Below are 16,734 nucleotides of genomic sequence, written 5' to 3'. Positions count from 1 at the left end.
ACTACATGAGATATTTCACAAAAATGACAAGACTGAAATTAAAAAAAGGAAAAGCCAATAATTAGGTGTAAATGTGAAAAATCTTGTACAAAATCTTGCTGTTTGTGCTATAATATTCACAGGATGCAGCCAACAAATGACTCGACTTTAGCAAGACGCAGATCTGATGCTTCTTCTTTGGCCTGAGGAGGAAAATCAAACCACACACACACACAGAATAAATGATCACAGGAAACGTTTGTGGGACCTGACTCGAGCGCATTTTTATTTAACGTTTATAACTGTTAAAAACATGTATAAAATTGGTCCTGTTTCAGAAACAAGGCACGCATAGTCATGTCAATGTTCAGTGTTCATGTCATTATTAGCATTATCATTTATCAACATCATCATCAGCATCATCATCAGCATGTTCCATCTCATTATTTGTCTAATAGTAGTATCAAGCATTCCCTAATATAAAAACACGTTCCAATTTTTTTTTTTCACAGAGGTTAAAATTTTATTCCGAGCAGCAAGACAATATTCATGCAAAGACGGGAGTGGAGGAGAAGATGCGAGCTGACTGGACTGACAGGCTGATGGGTCTTTTAATAGTAGGTCTCCCGTTCCACCCAACCTGGAAACACAGGGAGAGAAAACAAACAAACACAGGATTTAGTGGCAATTTCTTCTGTAGGCTGGATATAACTGAGACAGGAGGAACATGGAGGAAAAGGCCGAAGTGCCGAGCGTAAAAAATGATCCATGGAGAGGAAAAACAAAAGAGAATGGGAAAAAAGAGGCAAAAGTGCAGAGGGAAGAGAGAAGATAATAAAAGCATGGACTCTGGACTCACCTCCTGGGCTGCGTCTGAGGATCAGCTTACGGATTTCATCATAGATAAAGATGAGTAGGGAGTAGGGGAAGGCGCAGAACCACCAGTTGGGCCTGGAAAACACACACAAAAAAAGAGGGATGAGAAACTGATCCAGTGCCCCGGGCGTGGATGATCAACATGTGGTAGGTGGAGTCGGCATGATCCACGGCATCTGTATGTTAGGGAAGACCATCTCTACCGGGGTGATGGAAAAAATAAAGCTCCTGCAAGTCATTATAATAAGAGACTTTCTCAGAATATCTCAAAATAATGAGAATCATTGACATACTAAGTCCCTCTTCTGAGATACAAAGTCATTCGTTCGAGATACGAAGTCATTCGTTCGAGATACGAAGTCATTCGTTCGAGATACGAAGTCATTATTTCGAGATACTAAGTCGTTATTTCGAGATACGAAGTCATTATTTCGAGATACTAAGTCGTTATTTCGAGATGCAAAGTGGTTATTTCAAGATGCAAAGTCGTTATTTCGAGATACAACGTCATTAGTTCGAGATACGACGTCGTTCGTTCGAGATACGACGTCGTTATTTCGAGATACGACGTCGTTATTTCGAGATACGAAGTCGTTATTTCAAGATACGAAGTCGTTATTTCGAGATAAGAAGTCGTTATTTCGAGATACTAAGTCATTTATTCGAGATACTAAGTCGTTCATTCGAGATACTAAGTCATTCATTCGAGATACTAAGTCATTCATTCGAGATACTAAGTCGTTCATTCGAGATACTAAGTCATTCGTTCGAGATAAGTCGTTAGTTCGGGATACGTCATTAGTTCGAGATGCGACGTCGTTAGTTCGAGATACGACGTCGTTATTTCGAGATACAAAGTCGTTATTTCGAGATTCAAAGCTGTTATTTCGAGATTTGAAGCCGTTAAGATGCTAACTCATTATGCTGAGATTATAACTCATTGAGTTGACCATTTTTCTTATTATTATTATGACTAACAGATTTTTTTTTTTTCCTTCACACTGGCAGACAGAGGCTTCCATAACACGTGTCTTACTGGTGGATTGTGCTTTACTCACTTGAGAGGGTACATTCTGAGGGCAACGTCCATGCCTGGGCAGTAAGAGAGGAAGGCAGCCAGGGCGGTCTCCTCAAATAGTCCAAAGATCAGGATCTTGTTCCTGAAACGCACAGGAGAGGAAAAATTAAGACTTTGAGATAACGAAACCACAGAACCAAACAGACCATTTAGAATGACTGAAAATAGCTGGGAATTTAAAATCCTCCTCATTTTTGTGCCAGGATTAAGGGAACCAAAATAAACATTGAGGTTAACGAGAGTTCCTCCAAGAAAAGCACAGCACGGGATGAAATAGGAGGCATGATATGCAAGATGGCAGCTGTCTCAGCAGCAGAGCAGAGAGAGGAGAGTGTATTTTTATGTAAAACATCCACGACTCAGGCTGGGAGAGGACACCGACATGTTGGAACAAATGTTTCTGTACTCACTTCATTCCCTGTTGGAAGACAGAGTTCCTCCTGGTCTTACAGATGATCAGATCGGCCCACTGCACGATGACGATGCTGACAAAGAAGGCCGTGTGGCAGGTGAACTCCACGATCTTCCTCTGCTCGTAAGTCTGACGGGGAACACGGAACAGAAACAGTTAACACCAGGCAATGATTGATGATGGCCAGATTATAACCTTTACTTGCGGTCTGTCCAGTAAATGTTACTGACCCACTGCTGTCCATAGCTGTCCTCCAGATCATTAATGTATTTATTATCCCAGTTCACTCTGATGCCCAGCAGGGTGGAGGGCAGGAAGCCATTTTCAGCCAGGATCACAAAGTAGGTGAAGAAACCTGCCAGCGCCTGGATCATACCTGCAGGGAGGAGATGTGATTAGATGAAGAAAGACATCAATCTGATGTTGTGTAATCTTTTCATTGCCAATTAAAATGAGTTCCTCTTTAGAGCAGTTTCAAAAGAATGAATAAATTCCGTTAATTTCGAATTTGAAATTAAACCAGGAGTCAATAAATGATTAAGCAAACAAATTGGGCTCGTGCTCCACTGGGGGGAATAAAATTCATGAGAAAGTGATGGACTGAGTCGGTAAATTTGATTTGTCAGCCTTTTGGGGAGTTTTGAGGACTAAACCACGTGTGATTAGATGAAAAACCGAGTGAATAAACACACGAGACGAAGTCGTTTTCTGAGGAATCAATGGCTTAATCAAAACGGCAGTGGTTTTTCTTCTTCTTTCTACTTTCAGCACATTACTTATTGACATCGTCAAGAGATAAACCAACCGTGAAGATAAAATTTGATTATTTTAAATGTCTGGGAAGATTTATTTGCTTGTGCTCTGCTCTTATAATTAGGTAGTCCAGGAAGTTCACGGGGGTCGAACCTATTCTTGGCTTCATTACCAAAGACGGAAAAAATCAAAAGCCGGAGGGACGTCTCTATCGTCATTCAAACACACACACTCCAGCTCTCTATCAGTACGAGCCTATTTCTGGCGCATGCCGCTCTTCTAGTTATCTTGGACCACCCAGATACTGAGCTGCCTTTCCAGAAAAAATCCGCCAAGGAGCCACGAAGAGCAAACTCCTGGTTCTGGTTTGATTTTAAACTGTGTAAATTTGCTTTTCTGTTTACCGATCTGTCCGTAGGCTATGCTGATGAGCCTCTCGTTCACCAGTTTGTCTGTTTTGGGGTTTCTGGGCTGTCTCTTCATGATGTCGCTCTCGGCTGCTTCGTAAGCCAGGGAGATGGCAGGGACCTGGGAGAGAAGACACAGGATTAAACCGTCAGCAAGTTGACATATTGACATTAGAAAAATATAGGTTTTTTATGTTTTTTAAGTAACGTTTCTGTCGACATACGTTTTTAAACCACAGTGTTGTCAGAAGGACAGGAATAATGTATGTCTTCATTTTGAATATCGCTAACTAGCAACACATTGTAAAAACGAAGCGTTTTAGCAGTGCAAAGCTAAATGAAAAGCTGCAATTCGTCCATCTTTACCATGTCAGTTCCCAGGTCGATACAGAGGATGGTGACGGTTCCCAGGGGCAGAGGGATGTTGGCGATGATGAAGAGGAGGAAGGGGGTGATCTCAGGGATGTTACTGGTCAGAGTGTAGGCGATGGACTTCTTCAAGTTGTCAAAGATCAGACGGCCTGACGAGGACAAGACAAAAGCGCATAAAGTAATTGTTTTAATCATTTGAAGACTTCAGCTAAACAACTTGTAAAGTACAATGTGTTACCTTCTTCCACTCCTGTAACGATGGAGGCAAAGTTGTCGTCCAGCAGGATCATGTCAGCAGCCTGCTTGGAGACGTCAGATCCGGCGATACCCATGGCGACACCAATGTCGGCCTTCTTCAGGGCAGGAGAGTCGTTCACACCGTCACCTGTCACAGCCACGATGGCTCCCTGAAGAGATGAGGGCGATATTAATGTTTGTGTGCGGAAATTATGCTTTTTAATTTATTTTAGATTAGAGGAGCAAAGAATGTGACACATCCCCTTGGCAGAAGTCAAACCGATTTAAGTCCGACTAAGCCAACAGGTGTCAGCTCCTCTTCAGAGAAAAGTCTCCATCCTCGCTGTTGAGTGACATTTTCCATTTTCTAAAGTTACACTGCGTCACACGGAATAATTTCCTGTTTCCTCCGCTTTTCAAAGGGTTTCAGGGCAATTCTGCTTTATTTGACAGAGCAGACAGAATGTGATGAAAGTGAATAAGAGTCGGACGTGAAACAGAGCTCGTGTTCAGGGCAAAAAAGTGAATTTTGGATGTGCAGATAAAAAGCCTGCGGGGCTTTCCCTGACAGAGAGGAAAATTATTGTTTTAATGAAAGTGATAAGGATTATTAGTTTTCCACCTCACGTTAATATCTGGGCCTCTCACTCCCGCTCACCAAGAGCATCTTTTAAGATTTATTAATATGATGTGAAGGAAGGATAAATATATCAGTATTTATTGCTTTCATGCGCTTAAATGTACACAAGTTAAGTCCAAGGACCATAATTCATTCAACCTGCTGCAGCACATCTAACCTACATAATTTATAAGATGAAATGTCAACAACAACTCATAGTTAATCTCCCTCCAGGAAGCATTGTGTTAATTATTTCTGCAACTTAGACGACCATATTGAATCCATTTAAAGATGTATTTCAGCTATTTTTGTAGAAACATACGTAGCCAGGGTTTTCTTTTTCAAAAGGGGCACTTTGTAGTATTGGAGAATAAATTTAAACTCAGAATTTTAATATTTACAGTATTGTTGAGGTAATAATACAAATTATTTCCATATCTGAATAAACAAGCTGTTCTCAGCGGAGAATAAGGTCCCCAGAACACTGTTTGAAGCTGGAAATGTGGCAGAGTTTGTTTACTTAGTTTGTTGAAGCACTTTCTCTTCTGATTAAACTTTCTCCCTCAAAGCTACACACTGCTCCTTTAATATAAAGGCCCAGAGATGAAGCTGGCACCGTATCAGAAGAATATAATGTTGTTTACATGGCGCTTGATCAGGCGATAATTAACAACAACATTTATGTAAATAAACAAATCCACAGTCCAGCAGAGTTTAAACAGAGTTTGCGCTGCCTGCTGATGCACTTTGTGAATATTCATATGTGCGGTCGAGGTCACAGCTTGACAGATGCTCTGCCTGATTATTCTGCCAACTTAGTCATCAGGCCAAAGCAATGATCATAAATAAGCATTAGGGGATATGGATATCAAATATTCACACATGAATTTACATAATAAGGCGCAGGCACATGCTGTGTGTGCCAAACTGTAAAAAAAAAAAAAAAAAACAGCAAACAAACACTGCAGAGGCTGGAAGATATTCTCCCTGACACACACACACACACACACACACACACACACACACCTCCTGATGTGTTTTGTTTCTACCTGTCTCTGGCAGCCCTCCACAATAATCAGTTTCTGCTGCGGCGAGGTTCTGGCGAAAACAATCTCAGTGTGGTACTTCAGGATGTCGTCGAGCTGCTCGGCGCTCAGGTCTTTCAGGTCTCCGCCGTGGACGACGCAAGCCTTGGCATCTCTGAAAGGAAAGACAGAAAATTACACAAATAATTAGAAATGGTTGAAGAATATAAAGCCTTGGGTTAGAAAACATTCCGTACGTCTGACACGACACATCAGAACAAAACCGGGCCCAGAACACAACCTTAAGGTACTCCACTTTCTTTTTACTAGTATTGTATCAAAGTTTGAGATTCTGGTATCGTGACAAACTCACCTTGGGTTGACTTCGTTGATTGGGATGTTCAGACGTGCAGCGATGTCCTCAACGGTCTCGTTGCCTTCGGAGATGATGCCTACACCCTTAGCGATGGCCTTAGCTGTGATTGGATGATCACCTGTAACCATGATAACCTAGAAGAAGGTGTGAAGAATGTTTGTGCCGGTTAGTTGAAGGGGAACACTTTCTCTTCCACTTACACAACCATTATAAAGATTTATTATTAATTAGGCCATTTGGAGGACATACAACTGCACATATGTGTATTCATATTTTAACATCATCATCCACATGAGTAGGCCGACTGAAACAGCTTTATGTCGGCTAAAGAAGTCATTTCCATCTTTACCTTGATTCCAGCGCTCCTGCATTTGCCGACGGCGTCGGGCACAGCAGCACGAGGAGGGTCAATCATGGACATGAGGCCAATGAAGCACAGGTTCTCAGTGGGGAAGTTCACCTCGTCAGTGTCAAAAGCAAAGCCTTCTGGGAACTGGTCATCAGGCAGGTCGAAATGGCAGAAACCTGGATGGGACACAAGACGATGAAGCAGTTTAGGATGAGAAAAACAGGCCAAATGAGGAGCTTTTCTGAGAGGTCATTTCAAATTCTTACCCAGTACTCTCTCTCCCAGACCTCCCAGTTCCAGGTAGGCGTTCTGGAAAGCGTCTTTCATCTCGTCGTCAAGAGGCTGCTCTTTGCCTTGGATCATGATGGAGGAGCAGCGGTCCAAAATCCTCTCTGGGGCTCCCTTCATCACCAGCAGATGCTTGGACTGACCGTCTTCAGTGCTATTTTTGTGAATGGAAAGCTAAAGAAAAAAATAAAAACAGGTCAGTTAACAGATTCATGTTGTAATGTGCGTTATAATGCTCAAACTTGGATAAAAGAGGGCAGATAAACGAATGACCAAAACTCAAGGAAGCCATAAATTCCATGTTTATGGCTCAGTTGACCTTTTCCAAAACCTTTATTAGGGAATAAAAAAGCACCAAGAACATTTTTACATTGTGGATTTACTATCAGCATGAGGAGAAGAAAATACCCTGACATTTAATATATCAACAAGCCCATGACATTTCCTGACAAACAACTGGTTTCCATATCCCAGTGAAGCTGCGAAAGTAGCTGCTCTTTGCATACCTGGTACTTATTAGTAGAGTTGAACGGGATCTCAGATATTTTGGGAGTTTTCTCTCTCATTTCCTGGACCGATCCGCAGCACAGCTCGATACACTTCAGCAGGGCCGACTCGGAGGCGTCACCAGCCACATCTCTCTGGAGGGGGAAGATGGAGAGGGGAGGAGATGAATCATATAAGTCAGCTGAGTAAAGGTAAAGATATCGTGTTGAAATATTACTTTGGTAAACGTGAAAGTCATCCATACGAATAGTACTCGAGTAAAAGTCTTAAAGTATCTGATATGAGATGTACTTAAGTATTAAAAGTCATTTTCTGGCAATAAATGTACTTGTAAGTAGTAAATTAAATACATTTACATGTTTAACTGTATACTTAGTGTTGACTTGGCATTGGCTTTATCAGCATTGGCGTTATCGCAATTGGCTTTATCAAGATTGGCGTTATCGGCGTTAGCTTTATTGGCGTTGGCATTATTTAATAGTTATCAAATAAATGCAGTAGAGGAAAAAGTACATTTGCCTCCAAATGTAGTGGAATGGAAGTAAAAAGTAGCATAAAATCGAAATACTCTAGTAAAGTAAAAGTATGTCTGTTGGGCTTAAGTAAAGTACCAGAGGTTTGGTCAAAATATTTGTCTTTAGTGGTCTGAGTGCACAAAATCTGTCTGACTCCTCACACTAGACATGTTTTTGTATCCACCTACAATGCATAAACAAAAGCAGCGAGCAGAGATCCGTTTGGGAGCCCAGCCATGAAAGAAAAATGCTAATTTTCTATATTTTTACATCATAATTACCAGCCTTGATAAACACCATCCCCATGTTTACCCTCCTCTCACTCTTGTAACAGTGACTGAGGAAGAAATAATGAGCAGTGAGAGAGAGAATGCCTGGTAATTAGAGCCATGATGCCAGCCAGACATTTACAGGTGATTAACACACACACACAGATGCGGGAGCACACACTCAGACACACACACGTTAACAGGCTATTAACACAGGGTGGAAACCAGAGACTGGGCTCTAAGGAAAGTCTGGGGGAGCCAAGAGACATACATACAACTGTGTGTGTTGGTGTGTGTTTTGGGGGATTGCGGTTAGGAATAATTAAGTGGTTACAGCATGTGTGTGTGTGTCTACACTCCAGGGAGGGTGATATAAGCTGGAAAACAAGCCTGTTGGCCTGAGTGGCAAACAGACATTTTTATATTTCCATTTACAAAGTCTTTTATGTCTGATATTAACATCCAAAATCAATCTGTGGGTACAGTTGAAGGAAGAACCACTTTTGAATCCTATTAGACACCAAAGGGATTAAAAAAAGACATGTTTGAATATTCATCCATTGTTTTAATTTGCTCAGTTCAGACAAGAACCACAACCCAGATAAAATGACTCGTTTCGCTATCAGAATTCAAGTTAGCCGGGTGCTAAACCTGAAGTTAGCCAGTTCGGTTGGTGGAAGTCTGTTGCACCGGCCATTTGGAAACAGATTTGAACAAACACTCATCGTTCATGAAGCACACTTGAACAGGTGTTGGCATTACTGAAATGAAATGAAGCCAATATCAGAGGAAAAGAACACCAGGTTAGAGGAACACTGTTCTGGTTTTTAATGTAATTTTTATAACTGCTTGGAAAAAGGACATGATCAAACTGGAAAATGAGTCAGCAGTAACAGGACTTCTAAATCCTGCCCACATAATGAGCGCACAAACTAAAGGCCTAGAACAGCAGAAAAGGCTCTCTTGTTGTTGAACAAAGGATGAAAGACAATGCAGACTTCTGTTTTTAGTTCTAAGAGCTAATTATTTCCCTAATAACATTCATTCATGTGAAAACCTTTGTTCTGAGGGTTGTTGTCTCAGAGAAGTCTTAATACTTGGTATTATTTATTCAAGTAAACAGCAAGAGAGAAACACAACGGCAGGAGAACAGAGGCTAACAGAAACCTACCTTCAGGATGGGGAGGCCGCTCTGCTCAGCCAGGAAGACAGCACGGTTGCAGAGTCCGGCGACTCTTGCCAGGGCAGCCCAGGTGGCCGAGGTCTTGTCAAAGGAGGTCCCGCTCTGGTTCTCGGTGGTGTCGGCCTCGTGGATCTGGTTGTCGAACCACATGTGGGCCACGGTCATCCTGTTCTGGGTCAGGGTGCCGGTCTTGTCGGAGCAGATGGTGGAGGTGGAGCCCAGGGTCTCCACAGCTTCCAAGTTCTTCACCAGGCAGTTCTTCTTGGCCATACGCTTAGCAGTCAGGGTCAGACACACCTAGAGATGAGATCGCTCAGGTCAGTTAGTCGTCTTTGGGATTATAATTGGACCTTTAATAGACAAGAAACAGCAGGACTCACAGTGACAGTAGCCAGGAGACCTTCTGGCACGTTGGCGACAATGATACCAATGAGGAAGATGACGGCCTCAAGCCAGGTGTATCCGAGGATGAGGGAGAGGATGAAGAAGGAAACGCCAAGGAAGACGGCCACGCCAGTGATGATGTGGATGAAATGCTCGATCTCAATGGAGATGGGGGTGCGTCCAACTTCAAGTCCAGAGGCCAGCGTGGCGATGCGACCCATCACGGTACGATCTCCGGTGCTGATCACAATACCACGGGCAGTTCCTGTAGCAAGAACGATTAGATTATTCTCTTAAAAACAGAAAACACTGTCTGTGAATGGCTTTGATGCCTCCTGTCATCATACCTTCAACACAGTTGGTGGAGAAGAAAGCGATGTTTCTGGTCTCCAGTGGGTTCTCATTGGAGAAGTCAGGAGTACGAGTCTGGGGCTCTGATTCGCCGGTCAGAGAGGAGTTGTCCACCTGAGAAATGAAACATACGACTGTGATTGATAGAAAAAGTGGCAACATCCGCCTTAGCTGCCAAAACAAACTTTCTCCTCCAACGTTAAAAACTCTTTTCTGTATGGTTACTCAGGGGGGCAGATGGCAGATTTGGGTCACATGGCACTCTGGATGCATTATGGCGCAACGGCTAAATGATGCAGAGGCAGGTGACGAGATACAACAATGAATGATGCAGAGGTTGACGGAAAGGCACGGGGCATAACTGGGTGTCGAGTTGAGTTTAGGGCCAAAAATGGGTCATAGACTTGTTTTCTGTCCTTGTAATGAGACTACGAGCTTGAGTCCCTTTCTTACAGTAGTAACATCAAAGAAAAAGTCTCAGAGGGCAGTTTGGTGCTTCAAGCTCTTGTTAACAGTCTGATAATTAAATGTTAGCAATATGAAGATAAACATGCTCGACATTTTGTTTGAAGATTAAAAACAACAGAGACTTAAAACGTGTTAACCGTAGCCCTTTTTAATTTCGAAAACAAGTACAAGCCACTAACTTCAAGAGGTTCAAGGCACTAACGAATAGAAATGTTTTTCAAGTCGCAAGAGCACAGCAGCAGACTGAAATTTAAAAAGTCAAGGCACCCTCCTTTAATGTTTTAATGGAGAAATGTTTTTCAGTTTGTATTCCTTTCATATGTGTCCTAGATGGAAGTAAACAACTTGGATCAAGGGCACTCACCTTGCAGCCGTGGGCGGAGATGATTCTCAGATCAGCGGGGATCCTGTCACCACCTTTAACCTCCACCAAATCACCAACCACCACCTCCTCGGCATTGAGGTGCTTCTTCTCACCGTCACGGACGACCAGGGCTTGCTACGAGACGAGACACGACAGAGACAGACAGAAGAGAAAGTGAGACTGATGGCTTTCTTTTCTCTCTGTTTAAGCTGCATCTACTTCCACATCCTGAAAAAAAGCCCTTTTTTTAAACCTCCAGATTATTCAACAGAGCTAATAAGATTCAGATGTCGAAGAAGACTGTATTGTTTTTGTACTACAAAGTGGGTAAGACCTTGAATTAGCATACTACAATTAAGAGCTGACATGAGGTTTCGTCAAAGAAGTGGTTTCAGTTTCTTGTAACACAGTGTTATGTCATGTTTTTCAGCAGTTTTTTGTGATCTTAGTAGAAAAACAGTAGATGTGGATTAAATGTCAAGGCAGTTACGTGAATAGAAACTATCGAGAGGTACCTGTGGGACCAGGTTCTTGAAGGAGTCCATGATCTTGGAGCTCTTGGCCTCTTGGTAGTAGGAGAAGCAACCAGTGATGATGACGACAGCAGAAAGCACAACACCAAGGTACAACTGTGAACGTTAAAAATACGTCATTTACTTTCCAGAAGGAGAGGAGACATGTACTGTAAAGTTAACTCCTTTATTAAACCTACAAATTGATACATTGATTCAACATGTCAATTTCATCACCAACAAACATGATAAACAAAATGCACCATAAAAAGATTTAAATATCAAACATCTTCTTGCTTTGCCCTTGTAAAATATCACCTTTTCATGAATTTCTTGGATAGCTCGCCATCTTGCCATCACAAACTTATACTGATATATTAAGTGCACATACTGCCAATTATATCACCAAAAACTAAACAAAAAGTATCTTAAAAAAAAGTAAAAAGTCAAATCTCTTCTTGCTTTGCCCTCGTAAAATATCACCTTTTCATGAATTTCTTGGATAGCTCGCCATCTTGCCATCACAAACTTATACCGATATATTAAGTGCACATATTGCCAATTATATCACCAAAAACTAAACAAAAAGTATCTTAAAAAAAAGTAAAAAGTCAAATCTCTTCTTGGTTTGCCCTCGTAAGAGATCAACATTTCATGAATTCCTTGGATAGCCTGCCACCTTGCCATCACATGATTAACCCACATAACATGCCGTCACATCAAGACATCACATGGATATTTTGAGGACCTTTTCTTACATTATCATTCGCGGGCTCATCCTCCATTGCAGCCTGGATACCATAGGCCAGGAAACAGAGGATTGCACCAGTCCACAGAAGCATGGAGAAACCGCCAAACATCTGAAGGAAAACAGCAGCGAGATTTTGAGTAAGCACCTTCTTGATTTGTGAAAACTGTAAAAGCATCAATATCAACGACTGTACGAGCTGCCAAAGCAAATATTGTGCAGTTTACAGTGATGCTGGTGTTACCTGTTTGCAGAATTTGACCCACTCTGGGGTGGTGGGAGGAGGAGTGAGGGCATTGGGACCATCACGGGCCAGAATCTCAGCAGCCTTCGCACTAGTCAAACCCTGACATGAGTAGGAAATGACATATTCAACTACAATTGGTGATAAAACTTCAGATACAAAGCCAGATGTGTCAACTGACTGATAGTTGACATGTTGGACGAGATAAACAACCATGTCTCATCATAAATACAGCAGCATTGGAAGCACAGCCTCATTGTTTTCGATCCAACCACACAAACTCACTGACACATATTTAAGTCCAGTGGGGCGACTGTGGGTGCTACTAGTTGCCTAGCAACGCAGCATCAACAGAAAAACAGGGCCATTTCCTTCATCAGCAGGTAGGAGGAAGAAAACAGAGGGAAGAGGAAGGAGAAGAAAAGGAGACGAGTGAAGGTAAAGGAGGACGCTTAACGAGAGGAGAGAAGATGAAGCAAATAGGATCATATGAAATCAGGGCACAGGGGCTTCTGCAGCTGATAAATTATTCACAACTGCTGCATCACACACATGCAAGCAGTGCTTGGAGACCCCAATTTAAAAGGCACTGATTAACTATTCTCCTTGATCTTTCCTGCATGACCAGGAGTACATTTGCACGAGGAGAGAGGGCTAGATGGAGTGTGACAACATCTATGCCATCAAGGTGCAGATTTTATTAATTTGCTTTCTTGCTGAGATTTAGATGAGATGATTGGTACCATATTCATCTCTGTATGATAAATATGAAATTACAGCCAGCAGTCAGTTAGCATAGCTTAGCATAAAGACTAGCTTAGCGTAAAGACTACAAGGAATCAGCTAGCCTTGTTCTGTCTAAAAGGTAATAAAATCTGCCTGTAAGCACTGTTAAAGATCAACAATATTAGTTACATCTTAAAGGTGCAATATGTAAGAATTAACCACGATGTGGCTACCTTCAAAAAAAGCAACCTAACTGCATCCTCATGCTTTATGTTTTTACGCTAAGCTAAGTTATCTGACTGCTGGTTGTGGACAGATGACGTTGGTTTCTCATCTCACTCTCTAAAGAGTAAACACAAAGAAAGTTCACACTATACATTGGGTCAAAATAAAAACAACCTGAAGATGAGAATGCTATGTGTTGAACACCAGCTGGTTTTTGCATTATTTATGGTGAGTGTCGAGCACATTTGACGCTAATTATTTATTGAGAAGGAAAATCTGAATTCGAAATAGCATTTCCCTTGAAACTAGGAGAGACCTCAAGCAATAAACAAATGGCAATCATCTCCTTCCTCTTTGAGATGAGCCTGTAGTAGCTGATCACACCCTCGCTGACTCTCCATTCATCATGTGAGAGAAGATGTCTTTAAACAAAGTCCTCTGTTTAATTCATCTGGGCCTCATTTATCATTCAGCGACTGACAGACTGAAGAGAAAAATGGAAGTTAATGGCCGCCAGTATCGTTCCTGATATCTGATCTCCATGATAAACGTAGAACGCTCCTTTCAAAAGTACATTCCATGACGAGAACTCTGGCTGTCAGTGTGACTTTTAAAGCTGCAGATGAGACACATTTCAAATGCAACACGTTCAGAAACAAACACTTCACTCACATTGTTGAGGTCTGTTCCATATTTGCGATTGAGCTCATCAAGGGTCAGCTTGTGATCATCCTGCGAAGAGAAAACAAGGTGGCATCAGTCCAGTGTTCATGTCTGTGTGTGCAAAATACTGTATATTTGTATGTGTGTGTTCAATGTGCCAAAATATCCAGTGACAGTAACCGCATTGTGTGCTGACCTTTCATTTTACAATGACAAAATCGGGGAAAGAGTGAAAGGACAAGAAGAGAGAGAAGAGGAGGAGAAGGAAAGGAGGAGGAACAAAAAGGAAAGGAAGGATAAAAGGGAAATAAGTAAGAGGAAGAGCAGAAGGAAGATGAGCAAATTGAGAACAGGGGAGCATGAAATTAAGTGAGGGGGGGAGAAAGGGAGGAAGTGTGGGAGTTTAAAAGATAAAAGAAAGCACAAAAAGGCAGATAGAAGAAGACAATGAGCCTGCTGTGACACCTAAAATTGAATACTGAACACTATATGTAAAAAAAACTGTCATGGGTACTTCTTAAAATGTAATCAATGTGATTTTACATAAGAGAAAAGGTCACAGAAACAGGTAGAAGTAATAAAACCAACACAATAGAGGGAACGAGATAGTTACATATGAAGCAGGAGACAGTGGACAATCAGAGGAAGAAGGTCCTGAGGGCAGCGAACAGAGTGGAAACAACAAAAGTGAAGCTGAGACACTCACCATGTCCACTTCCTTCTTCAGCTCGTCCATATCCTTCTCTTTCTTCTTCCCCTTCCCCTTCTTCTTGCCGCCCTGCTCCGAGGTCGCAGCCAGCTCATACTGCTCACGTCCTTCCTGGAAACACAACGCAAGGAGGGGAAAAAATGAGAAAACCCAACAGCAACTCTAAAAAACAGATCATCTCCAAACTTACCATCATTACAGCGCTGATTTATAGATACAGAAAGGCAACTGGGTGGCAACATAGGCAGTGAAAGAACAACAGGTCGCTTCAATCGAGTCACCTGAAGGGTTACAAATGTGCTTTGTTTGTTGCCATTTCTCATTTTTTCTTTTTTGTGACTTTGTAGAGTACTATTTAGGCAACACACTGGATTTGGTGTATGTCTTACAAAAAGCTATGTATGATTATGAATACTTTGGTGCGAGCTGTTCTCAAAAAGGCCCTGTATCATCCCAGAGCTCAACAACAACTCGGAAAAACAGGGAAAATTTTGGTACACGAGTTGTGGATATGTTGTTCGACTTTGCTGTTTGCCATTAAAAACTGCTGCCAATGATGGAAACCAAAGGCCAAGAACTGGTTGCCATTTCTCAAAATGGTTGCCAATTTCAACGTGACAACAGAGCCCTGTATTATTTTATTATAAAATTCTTGTAAAATTGCAGCTTTCTGTCAACTCAACAATCAAGCATCATTTGCTGTTTATGTGGAGCTGCGTTTGGAGCAGTTTCAATGAGCAGTCTAGGAAAACGAGTCGACACATTAACTTGTGTGATTAAAAAGGTGTTTTTGGGCCATTTCATCTTAAACTTTTAAAACAAAACTCCTATTCTTTGTGTCACCTCATCACAACTTGCGTGATGGCCATTAGAGAAAAGACTGGGGGTAACAAAGGAGACCATGCATAACTAACTCAGCCGAGTACCGCTGAGGTGTGTCCAAAGCAACGTGAGCATATCCGATGACTCAAAATGCCAGAAGACATTTTGTCATACTGCATCTTTTTTAAAGGCTCCATGTAGGTCAACGCACTTAGAAACCAGGAATGAAAAACGAGTAAACACAGCCTAAAAACTGAGAAAAACTGTGGCCTAGATTGGGGAGAAAACTTGCCAAAAGCATGAACAGTCCAAGAAAGAAAGAGTCACCTCTTTACTTGTCACAAATAGTTAGGTTGTGAGATAAAGAGCTCTGTTGGACGAGCAGACGAGTGATACAAGTTTTGGCTTTTGTGGGCACCAGTGCCATCTGTTACCACAGAAAGAGCTCCGTGGGGACCTACTTTCTCTGGATATCCAAACTTTTGAAAGGCTTTCTATAGTGAGAGTAGTTTTTCATCAACTATCCTCGATGTGTTCTAGTCCAACTCCACCACTCTGCTTTACTATCAGTGTATTTTGAGTAGGGCTGCACTATTAAACAAATACTGACCGTGATCACAATTTTGGCTTACCACAATTAAATGAACACGATCGACTGTGATACTGATATTTAAAATGCATCATTCGCTGCTTGAAAACTGAAATCATCACTAACCGCCAAACACCAGGGGGCGATCAAGATGTTTTTGGCCTTGTGCTTGAGCTGTGGCAGCCTGTACAAAAAAGTACCAGGATGTTGTGCCTTCAGTCCAGAGAAGAAGAGTTGTATATAACAGAAAGCAGACGTGCAAAATGAAAATGTCTGGAGCAAAAGGCGAAGAGCGAGTCCCTAAAAACAGATCATCGTCTGCATGAGACTTGCAACTAAATTGTTCTGCCTGAAAAAAGAAGCACAAACTGCAGTACGACAAATGCATCAAGGCCAAGAAGTCAAGCTGCAACGATTAATTGATTCATTGTCATTAATCACCAGCTATTTTGATAATTGATTAATACATTTGAGTAATTTTTTAGGAAAGAAAAGTCAATATTCTCTGATTCCAGCATCTTAAATGTGAATGTTTTCTGGTTTCTTTACTCCTGATCTGAGTATCTTTGGGTTGAGTAAGTCATCTTGGGTTTCGGGAAACACTGATCGACTTTTTTCACCATTTTCTGACATTTCATGGACCAAACTACTAATAGACTAATCAAGAATATAATCGACAGGTTA

The 16,734-nt window shown here is 41.7% G+C and overlaps 1 protein-coding gene across 1 annotated transcript in view; it reads right to left on the bottom strand.

Moving 5' to 3' along the window:
* Positions 1-237: 237 nt before the first annotated feature.
* LOC141020374 (sodium/potassium-transporting ATPase subunit alpha-1) overlaps positions 238-16,734 on the bottom strand; it is a 29,428-nt gene continuing 12,931 nt past the window's right edge. The window contains exons 2-23 of the mRNA XM_073495425.1: positions 14,637-14,750; positions 13,940-13,999; positions 12,317-12,418; positions 12,083-12,184; positions 11,328-11,441; positions 10,813-10,947; positions 9,977-10,094; positions 9,626-9,894; positions 9,234-9,542; positions 7,278-7,412; positions 6,750-6,945; positions 6,484-6,659; positions 6,132-6,268; positions 5,783-5,933; positions 4,116-4,284; positions 3,872-4,026; positions 3,503-3,626; positions 2,576-2,721; positions 2,344-2,474; positions 1,914-2,015; positions 839-930; positions 238-619 (exon numbers count right to left, since the gene is read on the bottom strand). Coding sequence (XP_073351526.1) covers positions 591-619; positions 839-930; positions 1,914-2,015; positions 2,344-2,474; positions 2,576-2,721; positions 3,503-3,626; positions 3,872-4,026; positions 4,116-4,284; positions 5,783-5,933; positions 6,132-6,268; positions 6,484-6,659; positions 6,750-6,945; positions 7,278-7,412; positions 9,234-9,542; positions 9,626-9,894; positions 9,977-10,094; positions 10,813-10,947; positions 11,328-11,441; positions 12,083-12,184; positions 12,317-12,418; positions 13,940-13,999; positions 14,637-14,750 — 3,066 coding nt within the window. The 3' untranslated portion in view covers positions 238-590. The remainder of the gene's footprint in view (positions 620-838; positions 931-1,913; positions 2,016-2,343; positions 2,475-2,575; positions 2,722-3,502; positions 3,627-3,871; positions 4,027-4,115; positions 4,285-5,782; positions 5,934-6,131; positions 6,269-6,483; positions 6,660-6,749; positions 6,946-7,277; positions 7,413-9,233; positions 9,543-9,625; positions 9,895-9,976; positions 10,095-10,812; positions 10,948-11,327; positions 11,442-12,082; positions 12,185-12,316; positions 12,419-13,939; positions 14,000-14,636; positions 14,751-16,734) is intronic.

Source organism: Pagrus major, chromosome 24, assembly GCF_040436345.1.
Source record: "Pagrus major chromosome 24, Pma_NU_1.0".
In the NCBI taxonomy this organism is placed as follows: Eukaryota; Metazoa; Chordata; class Actinopteri; order Spariformes; family Sparidae; genus Pagrus; species Pagrus major.
Note: the sequence above shows the minus strand (reverse complement) of the source record. Positions and strands in the feature narration are given on the sequence as shown.